The 20,284-nt window shown below is 36.9% G+C and overlaps 1 protein-coding gene across 1 annotated transcript; it reads left to right on the forward strand.

The window, feature by feature from the left end:
* Window positions 1–5,655: 5,655 nt before the first annotated feature.
* LOC138349029 (uncharacterized) lies at window positions 5,656–9,303 on the forward strand (the record flags this gene model as incomplete). The annotated part of the gene is made up of 6 exons (XM_069298884.1): window positions 5,656–6,521; window positions 6,582–6,884; window positions 7,383–7,606; window positions 7,833–7,950; window positions 8,203–8,486; window positions 8,958–9,303. Coding segments are annotated over exons 1-6 (1,917 nt in total), but the record flags the coding sequence as incomplete, so codon positions are not given.
* Window positions 9,304–20,284: the final 10,981 nt, after the last annotated feature.

The following is a 20,284-nucleotide window of genomic DNA, read 5'->3' on the forward strand; positions in this document are numbered from 1 at the left end:
CCTTCTAGTATTCGTCTTGCTATAAACAAAAGAAAAACCATAAGAAAAGAGTACTCATAACTTTTACTCTATGACACAACATAGGAGTAGAAAATAAGGGAAACTCTACCGTCCTATAGCCTCTCACACATAGATGTGTCGCAGCACAGACCGATAATCGAGACTCTACTAAACGTGACTTGATGAGACCTTTTGATTTCTAAGACCACTTTCATAACTTAGGCTTTGATACCAAGCTTGTCATGACCCACACGTATACCCTAGAAGTTAGGGCGTTCCTTAGGCCGTGGACCGACATACTTGGCCTCTCGGAGGTCTTGTACAAGCCCTTCCATATCGTTCATCGCATATAAACATATGAAAAGTAGTGTGGAATTAAAACTTTTCACAATATTCTATAAATCTTTAAAAATATCTTTCATATAAAACTCATAGGAAATACTAAGTCTCATTTCATCAAATCTTAGAAACAAGAATTATTGGGACACGCCCATACAATAGAATATAGAAATACATAGTCTATTACACTACTTCAATAAAAGAAATAAAAGACATGTATGCCCTCAAATCAAATGGGACATACTTCAACTAGCTTGAAGAATATTCTAGTCAAAGCTTAGATCCCAAAAGCACCTTGACCTATGAATCACTTTAGAGATACATAAAAGCATGAAATTAATACAAACACATGACTAAATATGGCATAATGCATAAAAATCATGAAAATGGATATTTATTGGAAATATGCATCTTTTGATTTAAATATCATATATAAGCAAACGAAAACATTTAACATCTTAGAAACACATAAAAAGTCACTTAATCAATTTATCACATTTTTATTGAACAACCATACAGTGAACTTCTTCACTGTCACAGTGAAGTCTATCAACTTCACATAGAACACTTTCTAGCATGTAATTCTCTCAATAAAAGCTATCCTAAGACTCACTTAAGTAAGAAAAAGAGAGACCACCCATACACCCTTTCTAGGAACACCTAAATGATTCTTAAGACCGTATATAATGATATACACACACTTACAATACATCAAGCATATAAACATGAGATCCTCTTACCAAAGGTGATCCTAAGATTCACATGAGTGAGTTGTGAAGCAACCGCCCATACAATCTCTTTCACACACACTTAAGATATCCTATAGATTACCTAGGATAAGATCATTCTCACATAATCCACCCACATACATATATTATGACATTCTCCCTTCCAAAGGTTATCAAAAGACTTACTCAAGTAAAATAAGAAGAGAATGTCCATGTGAACCTCTTCAAGATTACTTAAGTAATCCTTAAGAGTACCTAAATTTGGATCATGTCTACTTAATCAATCATCTTCCCTAACTATAGTCATTGTTAAGACATAATTAGGTACGATACAAAGTGACCAACTATGCACCCTTCACACTTTAACTAAACAACCCTTAACTCTCTATATAAGTACTTATTCATTTAACATGCTTTCTTAACTTATGTCATTACATTCATTAATTTATTTAAGAGACATTTATCACAGAAAGAACATTCAAACAATGATCTTGGAGAGTACCTAGGGACACTCACTAACACTTTCAAAGCCTATTGTGCAATGTCTAGATAGCCTCCCATACCACCACCTAAACTTCAAATAAATTCTCTAATGCTAATATGTATCCATATGATAAGAATAGGCATTAACCGACATAGACCATGGTAGTAAATAATGGATTTTGGAGTTGTAACCAACTCCGATGGAGGGTGTTCCTTGTCAATAGTAGAACTTGGACACATCCCATGTAGACACATGGTTAAGGAATATGAAGGGATTACTTTGTACTCTATTATTGTTCTTCACTAGAGCTACTTCCCAAACCATACTCACTCGGTTCTAGCCTTCTTTTCTCATAGAGTAATTTACAGTAAAGGATCATACATAGGGGATCCATATCAAGTTCATAATCCAATCACATTAACCCTAACAAAGATGTCCCCTAAGGCTGCCTTACAATGGCGACACGATAGCTCTTAATGACTTTCCTAAGGATGATATGATGTCATTACAGCCAACCAATCTTAAGTCCATCATTCATTACACGAAGGATACTATTGCAGTTTTCGACTTCAAGGTTCATTACTATACCACTAGGTTCAAGGTTTCACATAAAGGAACTTCTTAGTATCATTCAAGGTCTCATATCATTTATACATTCAAAAATAAGACTCTTTAGCATCCTAAGTCAAACATCTCATATTCACATTCATAGATGTATCAAGTAAGGGACACAAGTCTACTAATACAAGACACAACATTTGTCACATATACATATCATTCCAGAAGCACATAGGCACGACCAACATAATTTTTAGGTCACCCTATCCACTACTATAACATCATCAATATAACCATCATAGACCCATATAGTCAAGTAGGAATAATTGTAACGACCTGTTTAGTCGTTTTGAGCAGCAGATTTTATTTCTAGAAAATTGGCTGAAACAACGGAACCCACGACGGACCGTCACAGGCACGACGGTCCGTCACAGATGTCTCGTTTCAATATACTTAGGAATTCTGAAATTGGGTACTGAAAATCGACTCTCTGAATTTCGTAACGGACTTGCAGGACGGACCGTCACAGGTGTGACGGACCGTCACAGTGTCCTTGGTGAAAATAAAGTCCTGGCCCTCACGACAACCTGAATGACAGACCGTCGCAGTCACGACGGCCCGTCACAGGTTACGCAATCCCAGTTAGAATCGGATTTCTTTACACGTTTTAAGGGACGTTTTGGACTATTCTTTCCTTAATTATAGACTTCGTGGGTTTACATTAATAACTCAAAATTCTTGAGGGATAAAAGAGGTAATTTTGGGTTAATTAGTGGGGTATTATTGTCATCTTTTACACTTAGTTATATTTTAATTAGGGTAAAAGAAAGAGGGTTTTGAATAAGAAAAGAGAAAAGAAAAGAGAGATAGATTGATCGATTGAGAGAGAGAGTCGAACGAGGAAGAAGAATATCAAAGCTTGGGAGATTGCTTGTTGATTCCAATTCTTCGGTGGAGGTAGGTTATGGTTTTCATGCTTTCATAGTAAACTCTTAATAGAGAACGATATGTATTGGTAGTATTGTAAAACCCTGCTATGTGCTTAATTGTATGCATGCATGAACGTGATTATATAATTGTGATTATATTAAGCATGATGAAACTATTGAATCCCAAATCTTGATAAAAACCTAATCTCTTGTTAATGATGATGCCTTGATATAAAAGAAGGCTTGATGAACTAAAGTAATAAGATTGATGATGTCTTGGTGAGAAAGAAGGCTTGATGAATTAATAGAAAGAGATTAGGGGATCGGGTGTCACGAACCGACACGTAGAATTAGGGGATCGGATGTCACGAACCGACACGTAGAATTAGGGGATCGGGTGTCACGAACCGACACGTAGAATTAGGGGATCGGGTGTCATGAACCGACACGTAGAATTAGGGGATCGAGTGTCACGAACCGACACGTAGAATTAGGGGATCGGGTGTCACGAACCGACACGTAGAATTAGGGGATCGAGTGTCACAAACCGACACGTAGAATTAGGGGATCGGGTGTCACGAACCGACACGTAGAATTAGGGGATCGGATGTCACGAACCGACACGTAGATTTAGGGGATCGGAGTGTCACGAACCGATACAAGAGGATTAATGAATATGAGGGATCGGAGTGTCACGAACCGACACAAGAGGATTAATGAATATGAGGGATCGGAGTGTCACGTACCGACACAAGAGAAATAAAGGTAATGAATCTTGAAAGATGTTAATATACTCAATCTAATGAACATAATTCCCAAATGAGTATGGTATTGAGGCTTGAGCCCTCATGGATGAACTTGATGGTACTTATTGATGATTATAGTACTTGTTGTTGCTACATGTTGAGTTTTATAGTTGATTTACGATAATATTTGATATATACTGTTCCCTATTTTGAGTTGGCCGATGATATCTACTCAGTACCCGTGTTTTGTACTGACCCCCTACTTTTATGTTTTCTTCTTTGTTAATTGTGGAGTGCAGCAAACGTGCCATCGTCTTCAACTCAACCGCAACTCTAGCCAGTTTTCGTCACATCGGATCTTCAGGGTGAGCTAATGCTTCTAGCTTGGACTGGATCTTCTCCTTCATGTCTTGATGCCTCGAACCTCCGGCATGGACTAGCTTCTTATGTATTTTTAGCTTTTAGAAACTCTTAGAATTAGTAGTTTAAAGTAGATGTTCTTGTGATGATGACTTCCAGGTTTTGGGAATAGTAAATGTTGAATATTGATAGTTATTGAATTGGTTTTTATTAATGAGTTTAAGTCTTCCGCATTATTTTCTGTTGTTATTACATTGAAATGTTAAGGTTTAGATTGGTTGGTTCGCTCACACAGGAGGGTAAGTGTGGGTGCCAGTCGCGGCCCGGATTTGGGTCATGACAAACTTGGTATCAGAGCATTAGGTTCGTTGGTCTCATCAAACAAGAACAGGTCTAGTAGAGTCTTAAGGAACGGTAGGGGGACACCTTTACTTTTCCTTGAGAGGCTATAAGACTTTAGGAAAAATTTCACTCTTTCATTCTTTCTTTCGTGCTACTACTTGAGTCCAATTGGTATCTAGGCGATACGAATTGGTATCTGACCATCTTCACTCTCTTTCGTAGATGGTTAGAACTAGAGCAACGACTATGCCAACACCAACACCGGCTAGACAAGAAACAACTGAGCCAGCCACTGGGGCTGTGGCTCGAGGAAGAACAGCGGCAAGGGGCCGTGGTAGAGGTCGTGGGAGGACGTCCTCTAGGGGAAGAGGACGAGCACCTAGCCCATCTGATACTAGGGCAGTGACTCCTCCCCTGACTGAGAAGGTAATAAGAGAAGGGGAGGATGGGGAAACTGAACAAGTGCAAAATGAGGAAATGCCACCCCAACCTACCCCAGAGATGATCAATCAGGTTCTCGCCTATCTCAGTGGGTTGTCTGATCAGGGCCAAACACCCCCAGTGTTCTCTGCACTAGCACCTCAGGCTCCGGAGGTACAACATGCGGCTACTATGGCTCCCCGCATGGATGTTCCATGGGAAATAGGCATGTTTCCACGTCTGACTACTGGGCCTATAATGACAAATGATCAGCATGAACTTTTCACTAAGTTCTTGAAATTGAAACCTCCAGTCTTCAAAGGTGCTGAATCAGAGGATGCTTATGATTTTCTGGTTGACTGTCACGAGCTACTACACAAGATGGGTATAGTAGAACGGTTTGGTGTTGAGTTCGTGACTTATCAGTTTCAAGGGAACGCCAAAATGTGGTGGCGGTCACATATCGAGTGTCAACCAATAGAGGCCACCACCTATGACTTGGGCCTCGTTCTCTAGCTTGTTTATGGAGAAGTATATCCCCCGGACTTTGAGGGATAGGAAAAGGGATGAGTTCCTGAGCCTAGAGCAAGGGAGGATGTCGGTTAATGCTTATGAGGCTAAGTTCCGTGCACTATCCAGATATGCCACTCAATTATGTTTCAGTCCACAAGAGCGGATTCGTCGGTTTGTGAAGGGGTTGAGGTCAGAATTGCGGATTTCGGCCTTACAGATCGCGGCTACGGCAAAATCCTTCCAAGAGGTGGTAGACTTTGTGATAGAAGTGGAAGGGGTGAAGCCAGACGACTTCACCACAACATCGACATCAAAAAGGCTTCGAAAGGGAGGTGAGTTTAATGGTTCTTACACTAGAGGACAGGGTTCGGGAAGTTATTCAGTCCGACCAATTCAGTCTTCACTACAGACTGTAGTTGGGGGACCACCTCAGACCGGTCAACACTTCTCCGAGGGGCATATGATTGACTCCAAAGAATGTTATGGATGTGGGGAGATTGGACATATTAGGAGAAATTGTCCCAGACCAAGTTATATACCCCCAATAACTAGAGGTAGAGGTGGTCATGGTAGAGGCCGTTATTTTGGAGGACGTGGTGGTCGAGGTAATGGTGGTCATCAAAACGGCAGAGGTAATGGGCAAACTGGGGCCACTACATCACAACATGGTAGGGGCAACGGACAGACGAACGATAGGGCCCATTGTTACGCTTTCCCTGGGCGGTCTGAAGCGGAGGCATCTGATGCTGTCATCACAGGTAATCTTCTGGTTTGTGATTGCATGGCTTCTGTATTGTTTGATCCTGGATCCACGTTTTCTTATGTGTCTTCCTCATTTGCTAATGGTCTAAATTTACATTGTGAATTACTTGATATGCCTATTCGTGTTTCTACTCCGGTGGGAGAGTCTGTGGTAGTTGAAAAGGTATATAGGTCTTGTTTGGTGAACTTTGTGGGGAGCAACACTTATGTAGATTTGGTTATCTTAGAAATGGACGATTTTGATGTGATTCTGGGTATGACTTGGCTTTCTCCGCAATTTGCAATCTTGGATTGTAATGCTAAAACGGTGACGTTAGCCAAGCCAGGGACAGACCCGTTAGTGTGGGAGGGTAACTACAATTCCAATCCGGTGCGTATCATCTCCTTTCTTTGTGCTAAGAAAATGGTTAGTAAAGGGTGTTTAGCTTTCTTGGCACATCTCAAGGATGACACTACCCAAGTACCTTCGATTGAGTCTGTTTCAGTGGTTCGTGAGTTTTTGGATGTGTTCCTTGCAGATCTTCCCGGTATGCCACCAGATAGGGATATTGATTTCTGTATTGACCTTGAACCGGGTACTCGCCCCATTTCTATACCCCCTTATAGAATGGCTCCCGCGGAGTTAAGAGAATTAAAGGCACAACTTCAAGAGTTATTGAACAAAGGCTTTATTAGACCAAGTGCATCTCCTTGGGGTGCTCCGGTTTTGTTTGTAAAGAAGAAGGATGGGAGTTTTCGAATGTGTATAGACTACAGACAACTAAACAAGGTAACCATAAAGAACAAGTATCCTCTTCCCCGCATTGATGACTTGTTCGATCAGTTACAAGGTGCTTGTGTCTTCTCTAAGATTGACTTGAGATCCGGTTATCATCAATTGAAAATACGGGCAACGGATGTGCCAAAGACTGCTTTTCAAACGAGATATGGGCATTACGAATTTGTAGTGATGTCCTTTGGTCTTACGAATGCCCCTGCTGCGTTCATGAGCCTGATGAACAGGATTTTTAAGCCATATTTGGACCTCTTCGTGATCGTATTTATTGATGATATATTGGTATACTCAAAGAGCAAGAAGGAACATGAAGAGCATTTGAGAATGGTATTGGAAATGTTGAGGGAGAAGAAGCTTTATGCCAAGTTCTCTAAGTGTGAGTTTTGGCTAGATGCAGTGTCCTTTTTGGGACATGTGGTTTCTAAGGATGGAGTGATGGTGGATCCTTCTAAGATTGAGACAGTGAAGAATTGGGTAAGACCCACTAACGTGTCAGAAATAAGGAGCTTTGTTGGGTTAGCTAGCTACTACCGCCGATTTGTCAAGGGATTCTCTTCTATTGCTTCCCAATTGACGAACTTGACTAAGAAGAATGTTCCATTTGTATGGTCGGACGAATGTGAGGAAAGCTTTCAAAAGCTCAAAACTTTGTTGACTACCGTACCTATCCTTACCTTGCCAGTAGAGGGTAAGAACTTCATTGTTTATTGTGATGCATCCTATTCGGGTTTGGGTGCAGTATCATCCGGGGAAGGCGAATGTTGTGGCGGATGCTTTAAGTAGAAAAGCGGGAAGCATGGGAAGTCTAGCTCACTTGCAAGCCTCTAGACACCCATTAGCTAGAGAGGTTCAGACTCTAGCTAACGACTTGATGAGATTAGAAGTAAATGAGAAGGGAGGATTGTTGGCTTGTGTGGAGTCAAGATCTTCTTTTCTTTACAAAATTAAGGGAAAACAGTTTGATGATGAGAAACTAAGAAGAATTCAAGATAAAGTATTGCGAGGGGAGGCTAAGGAATCACAAATCGATGAGGAAGGTGTTTTGAGAATCAAGGGAAGGGTATGTGTACCCTGCGTCGATGATTTGATCAACACTATTCTGACAGAGGCTCATAGCTCAAGGTATTCTATACATCCGGGTGCAACTAAGATGTATCGTGACCTAAAACAACACTTTTGGTGGAGTAGAATGAAGCGTGACATTGTGGATTTTATTGCCAAATGTCCAAACTGTCAACAAGTAAAGTATGAACACCAAAGGCCCGGAGGAACACTTCAGAGAATGCCCATTCCGGAATGGAAATGGGAAAGAATTGCAATGGACTTTGTGGTTGGCCTTCCGAAGACAACGGGTAAGTATGACTCCATTTGGGTGATTGTTGATAGGCTAACTAAATCTGCTCATTTCATTCCGGTCAAGGTGACTTACAATGAAGAAAAGTTAGCCAAACTTTACATCTCGGAAGTGGTGCGATTGCATGGGGTTCCACTATCCATCATATCAGATAGAGGTACGCAGTTTACTTCTAAGTTTTGGAAAACATTGCATGCGGAATTGGGTACTAGGTTGGACCTTAGTACTGCGTTCCATCCTCAGACCGATGGTCAGTCTGAAAGGACGATTCAAGTGTTGGAGGATATGCTTCGTGCGTGCGTGATAGAGTTTGGTGGTCATTGGGATAGCTTCCTACCCTTAGCGGAGTTTTCATACAATAATAGCTATCACTCAAGTATTGATATGGCTCCATTCAAAGCATTGTATGGTAGGAGATGTAGGTCTCCCATTGGTTGGTTTGATGCATTTGAGGTTAGGCCTTGGGGTACTGACCTTTTGAGGGATTCGATGGAAAAAGTGAAGTCTATTCAAGAAAAGCTTCTAGCGGCGCAAAGTAGACAAAAAGAATATGCAGATCGAAAGGTTAGAGACTTAGAGTTCATGGAAGGTGAACAAGTCTTGTTGAAAGTTTCGCCCATGAAAGGGGTGATGCGGTTTGGAAAAAGGGGTAAGCTAAGTCCAAGGTATATTGGACCATTTGAAGTACTTAAGCGAATAGGGGAGGTGGCTTATGAGTTAGCCTTGCCCCAAGGGCTTTCCGGAGTGCATCCGGTATTCCATGTGTCTATGTTGAAAAGATATCATGGGGATGGAAATTACATTATCCGTTGGAATTCAATTTTGCTTGATGAGAACTTGTCTTATGAGGAGGAGCCTGTTGCTATCTTAGATAGAGAAGTTCGCAAGTTGAGGTCAAGAGAGATTGCATCCATCAAGGTGCAATGGAAGAATCGACCGGTTGAAGAAGCCACTCGGGAGAAGGAGGCAGATATGCAAGAAAGATACCCACATTTGTTTACAGATTCAGGTACTCCTTTTCTCCCTTGTTTTCCTTCTTGTGATCGTTCGGGGATGAACGATGGGTAAATTGGTATCTATTGTAACGACCTGTTTAGTCATTTTGAGCAGCAGATTTTATTTCTGGAAAATTGGCTGAAACAACGGAACCCACGACGGACTGTCACAGGCACGACGGTCAATCACAGATGTCTCGTTTCAAAATACTTAGGAATTCTGAAATTGGGTACTGAAAATCGACTCTCTGAACTTCGTAACGGACTTGCAGGACGGACCGTCACAGGTGTGACGGACCGTCACAGGTGTGATGGACCGTCACAGGTGTGACGGACCGTCACAGTGTCCTTGGTGAAAATAAAGTCCTGGCCCTCACGACGACCTGAGTGACGGACCGTCGCAGTCACGACGGCCCGTCACAGGTTACGCAATCTCAGTTAGAATCGGATTTTTAAAAATAAACCAAGATTTCAACAAACCATTGAAAAAATGATTATAAAATTTAAAAAATATCATATTCCTATTTCTCAAATTTATTTAACTGCATGTTTGTTACACCCCATGTATGAAGATTTCGGTTCATCAAGAACGGTTAGAAAAATATATTTTAACTTAGATATTTATGATGAATTAGAAGAAATTCCTAGCTGTCAACAAGTTAAAGATAACATAAAAATTGAAGCAAGAAAATTGTATGATTTATATAATGCTAATATAAATTTATCAAGTGAAAATGAACCTGAAAGCTCTAGGGTTAGATTTGATGAAAATAATATTGATAATTATTTAGAGGATTATTCTGAACTTTCTCACGATAATAGAAACGATTTTGATGCATATATTAATCAAATTACAGAACCTACTGAAGATGTTCTCAAATGGTGGAGAGATCGCACCAAAGGATTTCCAAAACTAGTACCGATGGTTCGAGATATATTAGCAATGCAAGCATCGTCGGTAGCTTCGGAAGGCGTCTTTAGTGCAGCAAAATTTCAACTTGGAGAACATAGGCATTCACTAGCAGCCGATAGCTTGGAGATATCGGTATTATTTCGAGATTGGATTAATGCCGAGAGAAGAAATTTGGGTCGTGAACCACTACCGACCAAATTTCAAGATGACGTTGATGAAGTAATGCAGGATCATAGTGACGACAGGATTGAAGCATGGAAGATCTTTCTATTCAACCTATTCCCGAACATGTTACTAAAGAAATGTTGAATGATTTACGAAGGGTTTTATATGGTGGCACCAACTATTAATTCAAACTAATATTTTTGTAAATGTAATTGTAATATAAAATATATATTAATAAAAATATAGGCTATTCGCCTTAATTTGGTTTTTAATATTGTTGTATTAAATTTAATTTTTGATATAGTCAATTTTAAATTTTATAGCTTTAAAGTTTAAATTCAAAAATTTCAAACTTTAAGAGTTTGAAATTTAAATTTTATAACTTTAAAATTTGAATTTAAAATTTTCAAACTTTAAAAGTTTGAATTTAAAGTTTGAAAATTTAAATTTGAAACTTTAAAATTTCGAAAATTTTAAAATTAAATTTAAATTTAACTTTAAAATTTGAATTTAAAATTTTTAAACTTTAAAGTTTGAATTAAAGTTTGAAAATTTAAATTTATAACTTTACAGTTTGAAATTTAAATTTTTAAATTGCTTAATTATTATAATAAAAAATAGATTCAATTAAATTTTTTTTTGTTTAAATTCCGGTTCGTCCCGGATACAGGTCCGGTCGGGTATACTACCGGTTTACTTTCGGACCGGGACAGAACAATATTAATTTTACCGGTTTCTCGAACCGATCCGATTCCGGAACATTACCAGTACACACAGTACCGGTTCCGGTAATTACCGGTCCGGTTCTCCCGATTCCGGTACCACTGCCAGCCATACATTTGGGTGTAGAAATCATGTCTATAGGTTTTGATACAATTTTTTGAGCATGATAACACTTAGATATCATGCCTATAGGGTTTATACATTTTCTGATATATTTTTGGGTGTAGTGTTTATGTAGTAATGTTCAAATTTAATTTTGGATTATTAATTTAGAAATTATACTTACAGGATTTTGAATGGATATAGTTGGGATAGAGTTCGTTTAGAAATCATGTCCATAGGCATTATAATAATTTCGAGCCTATTATAATCAAATAAAGGGAAAAGGGTCAAATATGCCCCTAAACTATTTGAAAAGGTTTAGATATACTTTTCGTTTAAAGTTTGGTTCATTCATGCCCTTGCCGTTCAACTTTTGGTCCAAATATGCCCTTATGGGCGTTAGTTGCCATGTTGGACATATCCAACTCATTTTTCATTTCTTTAAATGCCACATGGAATTGCCATGTCATTTTGACCTTACCACGTAATGTTTATATGAAAATAGAAAGATTTCCGGCCTCATGGAATTCTCGAAAATGAGTATTTGATTAATAAAAAATATAAAAAATATAAAAAAAATATAAAATTAACGCCAAAAATTCACAAATAAATATACTAATCTTAAATCTAACATTTCAATTTATTTAAAAAAAATTATTTTTCGATAAATCTCGAAAATGAGTAATTGATTAATAAAAATTATGAAAAGTATGAAAAAAAATATAAATTAATGCCAAAAGTTCACAAATAAATATAGTAATATTTCAATCTACAATTTTTTAAATTTTTTTTATATTTTTCGGTAAATCCCGAAAATGATTAATTTTTTAATAAAAAGGAAAAAATATGAAAACAAAATAAAAAAATATACGTAAAAATTCACAAATAAATATAGTAAACTTAAATTCAATAATTTCAACAATTTTTTTTATTTTCCTATTTTTTATTTCTGATTTTTTTGCGTAATTTTTATTTTTTTTCAAACTTTTTGTTAATAAACTCATTTTTGGGATTTGTTGAAAAAAAATTAAAATTGAAAAAATGTTGAAATTGTTGGATTTAAGGTTACGGTATTTATTTTTAATTTTTTGCAATAATTTTATATTTTTTTTCATACTTTTTATTAATCAATTACTCATTTCGGGATTTATCGAAAAAATACAAAAAAATTAAAAAAGTGTTTAAATTGAATTTAAGGTTACTATAATTATTTATGAATTTTTTGCGTTAATTTTATATTTTTTTCATATTTTTTATTAATCAAATACTCATTTACGGGATTTACCGCAATAATAAAAATTAAACAAAATTGTTAAAAATGGGTCGGATAGTAAATTTAAAAGGAGTTGATTTATGGGTCGGATTAGATGTTTATGAGTCCGAAAATCTTTCTATTTTTCATATAAATGTTATGTGGTAAGATCAAAATGACATGACAATTCCATGTGGCATTTAAAGAAATGAAAAATGAGTTAGATATGTCCAACATGACAACTAACACCCATAAGGGCATAATTGGACCAAAATTTGAACGACGAAGGCATGAATGAACCAAACTTTAAACGGAGGGTATATCTAAACCTTTTCAAATAGTTTAGGGGCATATTTGACCCTTTTTTCTTAAATAAAATCAACTAATATGACTGTTTTTCTGAATAAGAGAAAAAATAAGCATGTTAATGCCTCTTAAACTTAATATGAATCTTTTTTTTTATTTAAATATGCATGGATTAAGTTCTGTCTGAATTATCGTTTTCTGCTTTCGGATAATGGCCCTTTCACTGTTTTTCATGACTTAAAAATTAATTAGCTTAGGTGTTGTTTAGTTTAAAACAGCCATGTTTAAATTAATCACTGATTTAAACCAACTCCTGCCTTAAGTATATTTCTGTCCTATTCGAGCCTATTTAAATTGATTCATCTTGATTAGTCATTGCTAAAAGATAAATAAATTTTTGTATTGTACATAGCTTTCGCCACTTAAAATCAACTTTCATTGCTCATAATTTTCTAACCTACTCTAATTATTATAATAATTGATGCTTAGCTTGTTTAAATGTTTTCTATTTACACACTTAAGCATGAGACCTTTCACTAATTATGTGTGTGATTAGCAGAGGCGAACGTGAAACCTTATGTGTCAATTTTTTTACTTGATGAGGGGTCTTATATTTTATTTTTAGTCTAAACCACTCTACTAGTCCAATGCCTCTTGAACCTTAAGTGGGGATGATAGACACCTTTTAGGACGAAATGTATGCTGTGGTTGGGTAGAGGTAATTGGCCCTATGAGTATGATGACATTGACTCTGTATATATGATAAACATTGGTTTTGTCTGTCCCTATACAAAAGCTGATCTAAATAAAATTAAGGGAAAAGGCTAAAAAATATCTTTAAATTATTTGAAGTAACTCATATTTACCTTTTAACTATATTTTTGCTCAACATTACCATTCCCGTTATACTATTGGGTCAAAAGTACCCTTCTTATTGATGAAAATTGTTAAATGCCATGTGGATGCCACATGTCACACCAATATGGTTTCACTACCACATCAACTAAATGAAAAAGGGGTCAAAAGTACTCTTAAACTAACCGAAATAGCTCGTATATATCCTTAAACTATATTTCAACTCAAAAACTGTCATTCTCATCAAACTATTGGGTCAAAAGTACCCTTCTTATTAATGAAAGTTGTTAAATGCCATGTGGATGCCACATAACATTTCAATAAGGTTTCACTGTCAGAAATGATATCACCCATTTTCCTTCATTTTGCGGTTAGGGTTTTTCAATTTTATTCGTGGCTGGGTTTCAAAGTGGATATTCATGGTTGTAGGGTAGTAATTATTTTTCCTATTTTATTATGTTTATAATTTCAAAGCATGATAGTTAGGATTTCACAATTTTTTCCTAATTTTGCGTCTAGGGTTTCATAGTTTTTTTTGGGTATGAGTTTCAAAGTGGATATTCGTGGTTGTAGGATAGTAAATATTTTTTTGTTATATTATGTTTGCGATTCAAAGTATGATAGTTAGGATTTCACAACTATCTTTTTATTTCGCTGTTAGGGCTTCATAGCTTTCTTTGGGCTAGGTTTCAAAGTGGATATTTGTTATAACCATAATAAAATAAGAAAAAGATTTACTAACCTACAACCACGACTATCCATTCTGAAACCAAACAATGAAGACAAATGTGTAATCCTAGCCGCTAAATGAGGGAGAAGCGATGAAATCATTTATGGAAAATAATGAAATGAGGGGGAAAAGAGTTATTAAGATTTGGGAATTTAGTCTATGTGGCAATGGAACCCTATTGGTGTGTAATGTGACATCTACATGCCATTTAATAACTTTTGTTAACAAGGACACTTTTGACCCAATAAATTAATGGAAAGGATAATATTGAGTCGAAATATAGTTTAAGGGTAAATATTGCTATTTCAGATAGTTTAAGGATATTTTTGATCGTTTTCCTTTTAGTCTATGTGGCAGTGGAATTCAATTGGCTTGCCATGTGGCATCCACATGGCATTTAACAACTTCAGCTAATAAGAAGGGCACTTTTGACCTAATAGTTTGACGAAAAGAGTAGTTTTGAGTCGAAATATAGTTTAAGGGTATATGTTAGCTATTTCAGAAAGCTTAAGGGTATTTTTGATCTTTTTCCGTCAAATTAAAAGTCGAGCGCTGATTAAAAAATCTTTAGTCTGCCTTTCCTATGTCCCTTTATTTTTTTGTAATTATAATTATTTGGGGTAATTTAAATAAAAATATAAAAATTACTTTGTCTATATACCTGTCTATTTTCTGTCTTCTCACTTATCTCTTAATTTATATCTCAATTGTTTAATATTATTGTCCCATAATTGCTTAATCACTGTTGTTATTATCACCTAGCCTTACATGCTTAATTAATTAAAATAATAAACTGATCTTTATTTTTAAGTACTTTGTAATCACATAGCTTGATATGTTAATTAACTAACTACATACTAATGAAGTGAACTTAATTATTATTTGTAAACCCCACATAAATTATATGAGATACGGCTGGGATCCACATTTGTGGACCTCGAGGGATACCCAAGACCTTCCTCTTGAGGTAATTTGAACCCTTACCCTGATCTCTGGCTCGTTGACCTTAGTTAGACTTAGTTAGGTTAGATAGGTGGCCTAATACGCCTTAATTCGTTAGGTTACGACTCCTCGATTTCCAAAAGCCCAAAAGAGTTACTAGGACATGTATCAAAACCCGTGCTTTGCGAAAACTGGAGGGCGACAATAGACTTTGAGCTATGTTTTTGAGAACTAATCTCAAATCACAGAAGAAGTTGTTTTAAAAACATATAAGCATATTTTTGGGAGTAGTATTGACCACCGATGTTGGATGCGAGTTTCATATTAACTCAAGTTTCCATAAATAAAAGATTCATACTTTTTAGATGAATCCTTTTCAAGATAGACTAGTGTTATTAGACAGTTCAGGTCCTATACTCGTGCAAAGTTAGGATGGCCGGGCAGCGTGGGCCGAGTAACGATGTATCATCATTATAACTATTAAGTGATGATTGCCGGTTAGAGAAACTCCAACAAAATTAATTGCATGGTTCCTCAAGAGGTTCTGCTTAGTAAGAATGTGGGTATGTGACTTCGTTCATGCATGCATTGCACAAGTAGACTTTGAGGAGGAGCATGGTATGTTGTTTATTATGGTTATGAGTTGACATTAATTTATTTTATATCTTTGCATACACACAGAGTTGAAAACTATTTTTTGAACACTTTTTGTTCCTTTTTCTTTATAGTACACTTGTTTTAAACTACTTTATAATGAGATGGAGTTCAGTTAAGTATTCACGAGTTTAGAAGTGCAAAGGTAAGTGTTTATTTCAGAATCTCTTTCAAGCCTACGTTGTTTTAGCATTCCAATTGGCATAGTCATACATTCAATGTATTGATGTCTGTTGACTTGCATTGTATTATGATGTTGATGTAGGTAACTTGGATCAGCATCCGGCGTACCATTGATCCAGTGAGAAGATCACAGTGAGTTGGTGAGCCTCCTTACATTCCAAAGGACATCTTTTATCGTTGATTTCATTTTTAGCTGTTAGGATGATTGGGGGTTTGTCTCAACATCCATCTCAATATTAAAGGCTTCATAGATAAACAATCAGATAGTAGTCCTTTAAGTTTTTTCAGTATTATTTCTTATTTGTTAAGACTTGAGTCGCCACTTCTGGCCTAGTTGAATATTTAGTACTAAGAAAAACACTTTCATTTATTTCAATATTCATTCAGTTAGTATAATATTGTGTTCTGCTAAGTAAGTCAGGCCAAGGGTCCGCTTGAGGCCAGCACCAATCTTCAAATGGCAGCCACATCCAGGGTATAGGCTCAGGGCGTGACATAAAGTTAATAAAATAAGGTATAAGTCAAAATAATTTATATAGATTTGATAAAATATTTAATCTCTAAAATTTTTGTAAGATCTTAAGTTCGGTCAATAATTATGTGTCTACACAAAAAAATCAGAGTTAAACTCTACAGCGAAAAACAACAGAAAAAGGAGACACCTAGAAGCGGTGGACTATGGGACCCTTCATGGGCCGTGGAACACCACACGAACTGTGGGAAGACACGTGGGGGGCCAGACAAAACCTAGCCCAACTCAGGCCCTAGAAAAAGGACCGTGGTCCCTTTGACGAGCCGTGGATGGGTCCGTCACCTATAACCATCAGACCCCTAGCCTCCATGAAGTGGACCGCAGAGGAAGGGCTAGAAGTATTAGCCACTAATGGGTTGAACACAACACCCTCCATGGGTACATGATCTCTCTAATGGAATATATAGGACCCGTGAAAAGTCTTACCAAATTTTAAGTTAGGGGTCGTTTGGTCTTTTCCCCTATGTGTTGGGCACCTAAACTACGTCGTTTAACCCTCTAAACTACATAATTTTGGTCAGAGTAAGTCTAGAAACTTAATCATAACTCTTTCCTAATCGATCATTCACCAAAAATTCATCAAAACTTATATCGAAAGAGGAGAAAAGATTCGACCAATCCATCTCCAATAACGCAACAAGATTCTTCAATTCCAGCCCCGAAATCAAAAGAATTTTTTTGTGGTTTCAATAAGAGGTATGTGGGATTTCACTAGTGGGTTCCTTTATTCAACTAGGTCCCTAAAATTCAATCAGATTCTTGATTCTGTATATCATGTCTAGAACTAGGGTTTTTACAACCTTGAAAAATTGTTGTGAATTAGTTTTTATAGTATTCTTATTCAGATTATCAGGTTTTCATGGAATCGTTGCTTAGTTCTTTGCATAAAATTTAGAATCCTAGTTGTGTAATTCTCTTAGTTCATTAGTTACACTTGCTAGGTTAGTTAAACAAATATTCATTCTCCAGTTATGAATGTTTCATTCTCATTTATAAATGTTGCATTCTTGTATTTGCATGTTACAATAGTGAGCTATCAAATATTACAGATTTGTTGTTTGTACGGATTCTAGTTTTGAGTAGGCTTAGACCGAGTTGAACTAGGGTTGAGTGTACCCTCGTAGTCCCAGAACTACGTGCCCCAGTAGGTCTATAAGTCCCCTCTGTGGACATCATTTTAGAGATCACTCTAGCCATGCCTTTATATCTCTCGCAGGGTATATTGGGTCCTCTCGATGGATTATATATATTGGACTACACATTTAGCTCACTTGATTTTATGTCGATTATTATTAGTTCCCAGAGTAAGACTTCATTGCATTTGACTAGGTTCTCAGTTATGCTTTAGTATTTAGTCTCAACATGTCATTTACTTGGTCATTGCATTGCATTCAGTTCAATTCATTTCAGTATGTTTCAATATATTCCTTTATGCTCTCACTTATTGTTGCTCAGTGTGTTTTCTTTAGTTTAGATGTTTGTTTATATTTTATCCTATAATGTATGCTCTGTACTTGTTTCTATTACTGAGTCATACTCCGCCCTACATCCTTCCATGATGTAGGTTTAGGTACCCAGTATCCAAATCATACATAGACTCTCAAATTCAACAAATTCAATGGTGAGTCCTCATACTTCGAGGACAATAGACATGTTTTTTGGATTTAGTGTTTTCGTTTTAACTTTAGTACTTTCTAGGGTTAGCTACGGACACATCTCTGCAACTTCAGTCGGTTAGAGGCTTTCCTAGACATAGTTTAGCTTCACCTCTAGTATTGATTTTAATATGTAATTTGTTGTCACGACCCAAACAAGCCGCGAGTGGCACTCACACTTATCCTCCTAGGTGAGCGAACCAACAAATCTAAACCCCAATATTTACTTGTATATCAATTATGAGTAGTAAAAGTACTGTGGAAGATCCAAAACTTATTAACGTAATCAATTAAATAAACTTCTAAAGTTTAATATTTATTAATCCCAAAATCTGGAAGTCATCACATCAAGAACATATATCCTCAAATTTCTAAATTTAAGAGTATTTAAGAAGCTAAAATAAGTAAAAAAAAATGGTCCATGTCTGAACTTCAAAGACATCAAGACGGGAGGGAGAGAATCCAGTCCGAGCTAGAAATAATAGCTCACCCTGAAATCTGATGTGCTGGAGACTTGCTACAGTTGAGGGCGAGTCGAAGTCGATGGTGCACTTGCTGCACTCCACAAAACAACAAGAAGAAAATACAAGTAGGGGTCAGTACAAGGAACACGTACTGAGTAGGTATCATCGACAAACTCAAAATAGAAAGCAATATATACTAAATAATAATATAAAATCAACCACAATACTTAACAGGTGACAAGCAACAAGTACAAGAACCATTGGCAACAACACCAAGCACACCTATGAGGACTCAATCCTCCACACCATACTCATTTGGGAAATAGGTTCTTCAAATTTGAGCATATTAACATAATTCAAGATTCCTTCTCTTTATTATAATCGTGTCCGAATGTGAAACTCCGATCCCATATACCGTGTCGGAATGTGACACTCTAATCCCCTAATATGTGTCGAAACGTGACACTCCGATCCAATATTACCGTGTCGGAACGTGACACTCCGATCCAATTATCTCATTATTTTATTTTTAACCAGCCTTCTTGATTCAAAGCGTCACTTTAATAGAGAGGATTTAAGATTGAAGGTTCAACAATCTCATTATTCTAACCAACCACAACTGTACAATCAAAACATACAATCACACAATCAAGTACATAGAAGACTTTACAATACCACCCAATACATATCGATCGCTATTTAGAGTTTATCTATCACATAGAAATAAACCATAACCTACCTCCACCGAAGAATCATGATCAAGCAATCTACCTCCCCAATGCCTTTGAACCTTTTCAATCTGAAGTCTAAGTCACTTGCTTTCTTCTTCTTTCTCTCTCTCTCGCTCGTTCTCCCTTTCTATTCTTTTTATTTTTCTTCCCAGATTCTTTTTCTTTTACCCTAATTATCATATAATCCATTATGATAAAAGTAACCCACTATTTATTTCCCTATTATCTTCTTTAACCCCTAAGTAAATAAATTATTGAACTTACCCCACTAATTTCATAATTATAATCATGATTAGTCCAAAACACCCATTTAAATTTTAGCAAAAATCCGACCCAGGGTGGAGTTACGCAGCTTGTGACGGTCCGTCGTATCTATGACGGTCCGTCCTGCAGGTCCGTCACAATGTTCAGAGAGTTAAATTCAGTAGTGAGGTTACGCAACTTGTGATGGTCCGCCGTATCTACGAAGGTCCGTGGTGTAGTTCCGTCGTGAAGTTCAGAGAGCCTATCCAGTACCCAGATTTCAGAGTTGAAGTGTTTTGGAATGAAGACCCTCGACGGACCGTCGTGCCTATGATGGTTCGTCCTACCTGTTGTCGAGGGTAATGAGGAGAGCAGCAGAAGAAATTACACAAGTATGGGACGACGGAGTCCATCACGGTCCGTCGTGACCATGACGGTCCATCGCGTGATCCGTCGACCTAGTCAATTTTTATCAAAAATAGTTCTACTGCTCGAACTGACTAAACAGGTTGTTACAATAGATACCAAT

This window comes from Solanum lycopersicum, chromosome 6, assembly GCF_036512215.1.
Source record: "Solanum lycopersicum chromosome 6, SLM_r2.1".
Taxonomy (NCBI): Eukaryota; Viridiplantae; Streptophyta; class Magnoliopsida; order Solanales; family Solanaceae; genus Solanum; species Solanum lycopersicum.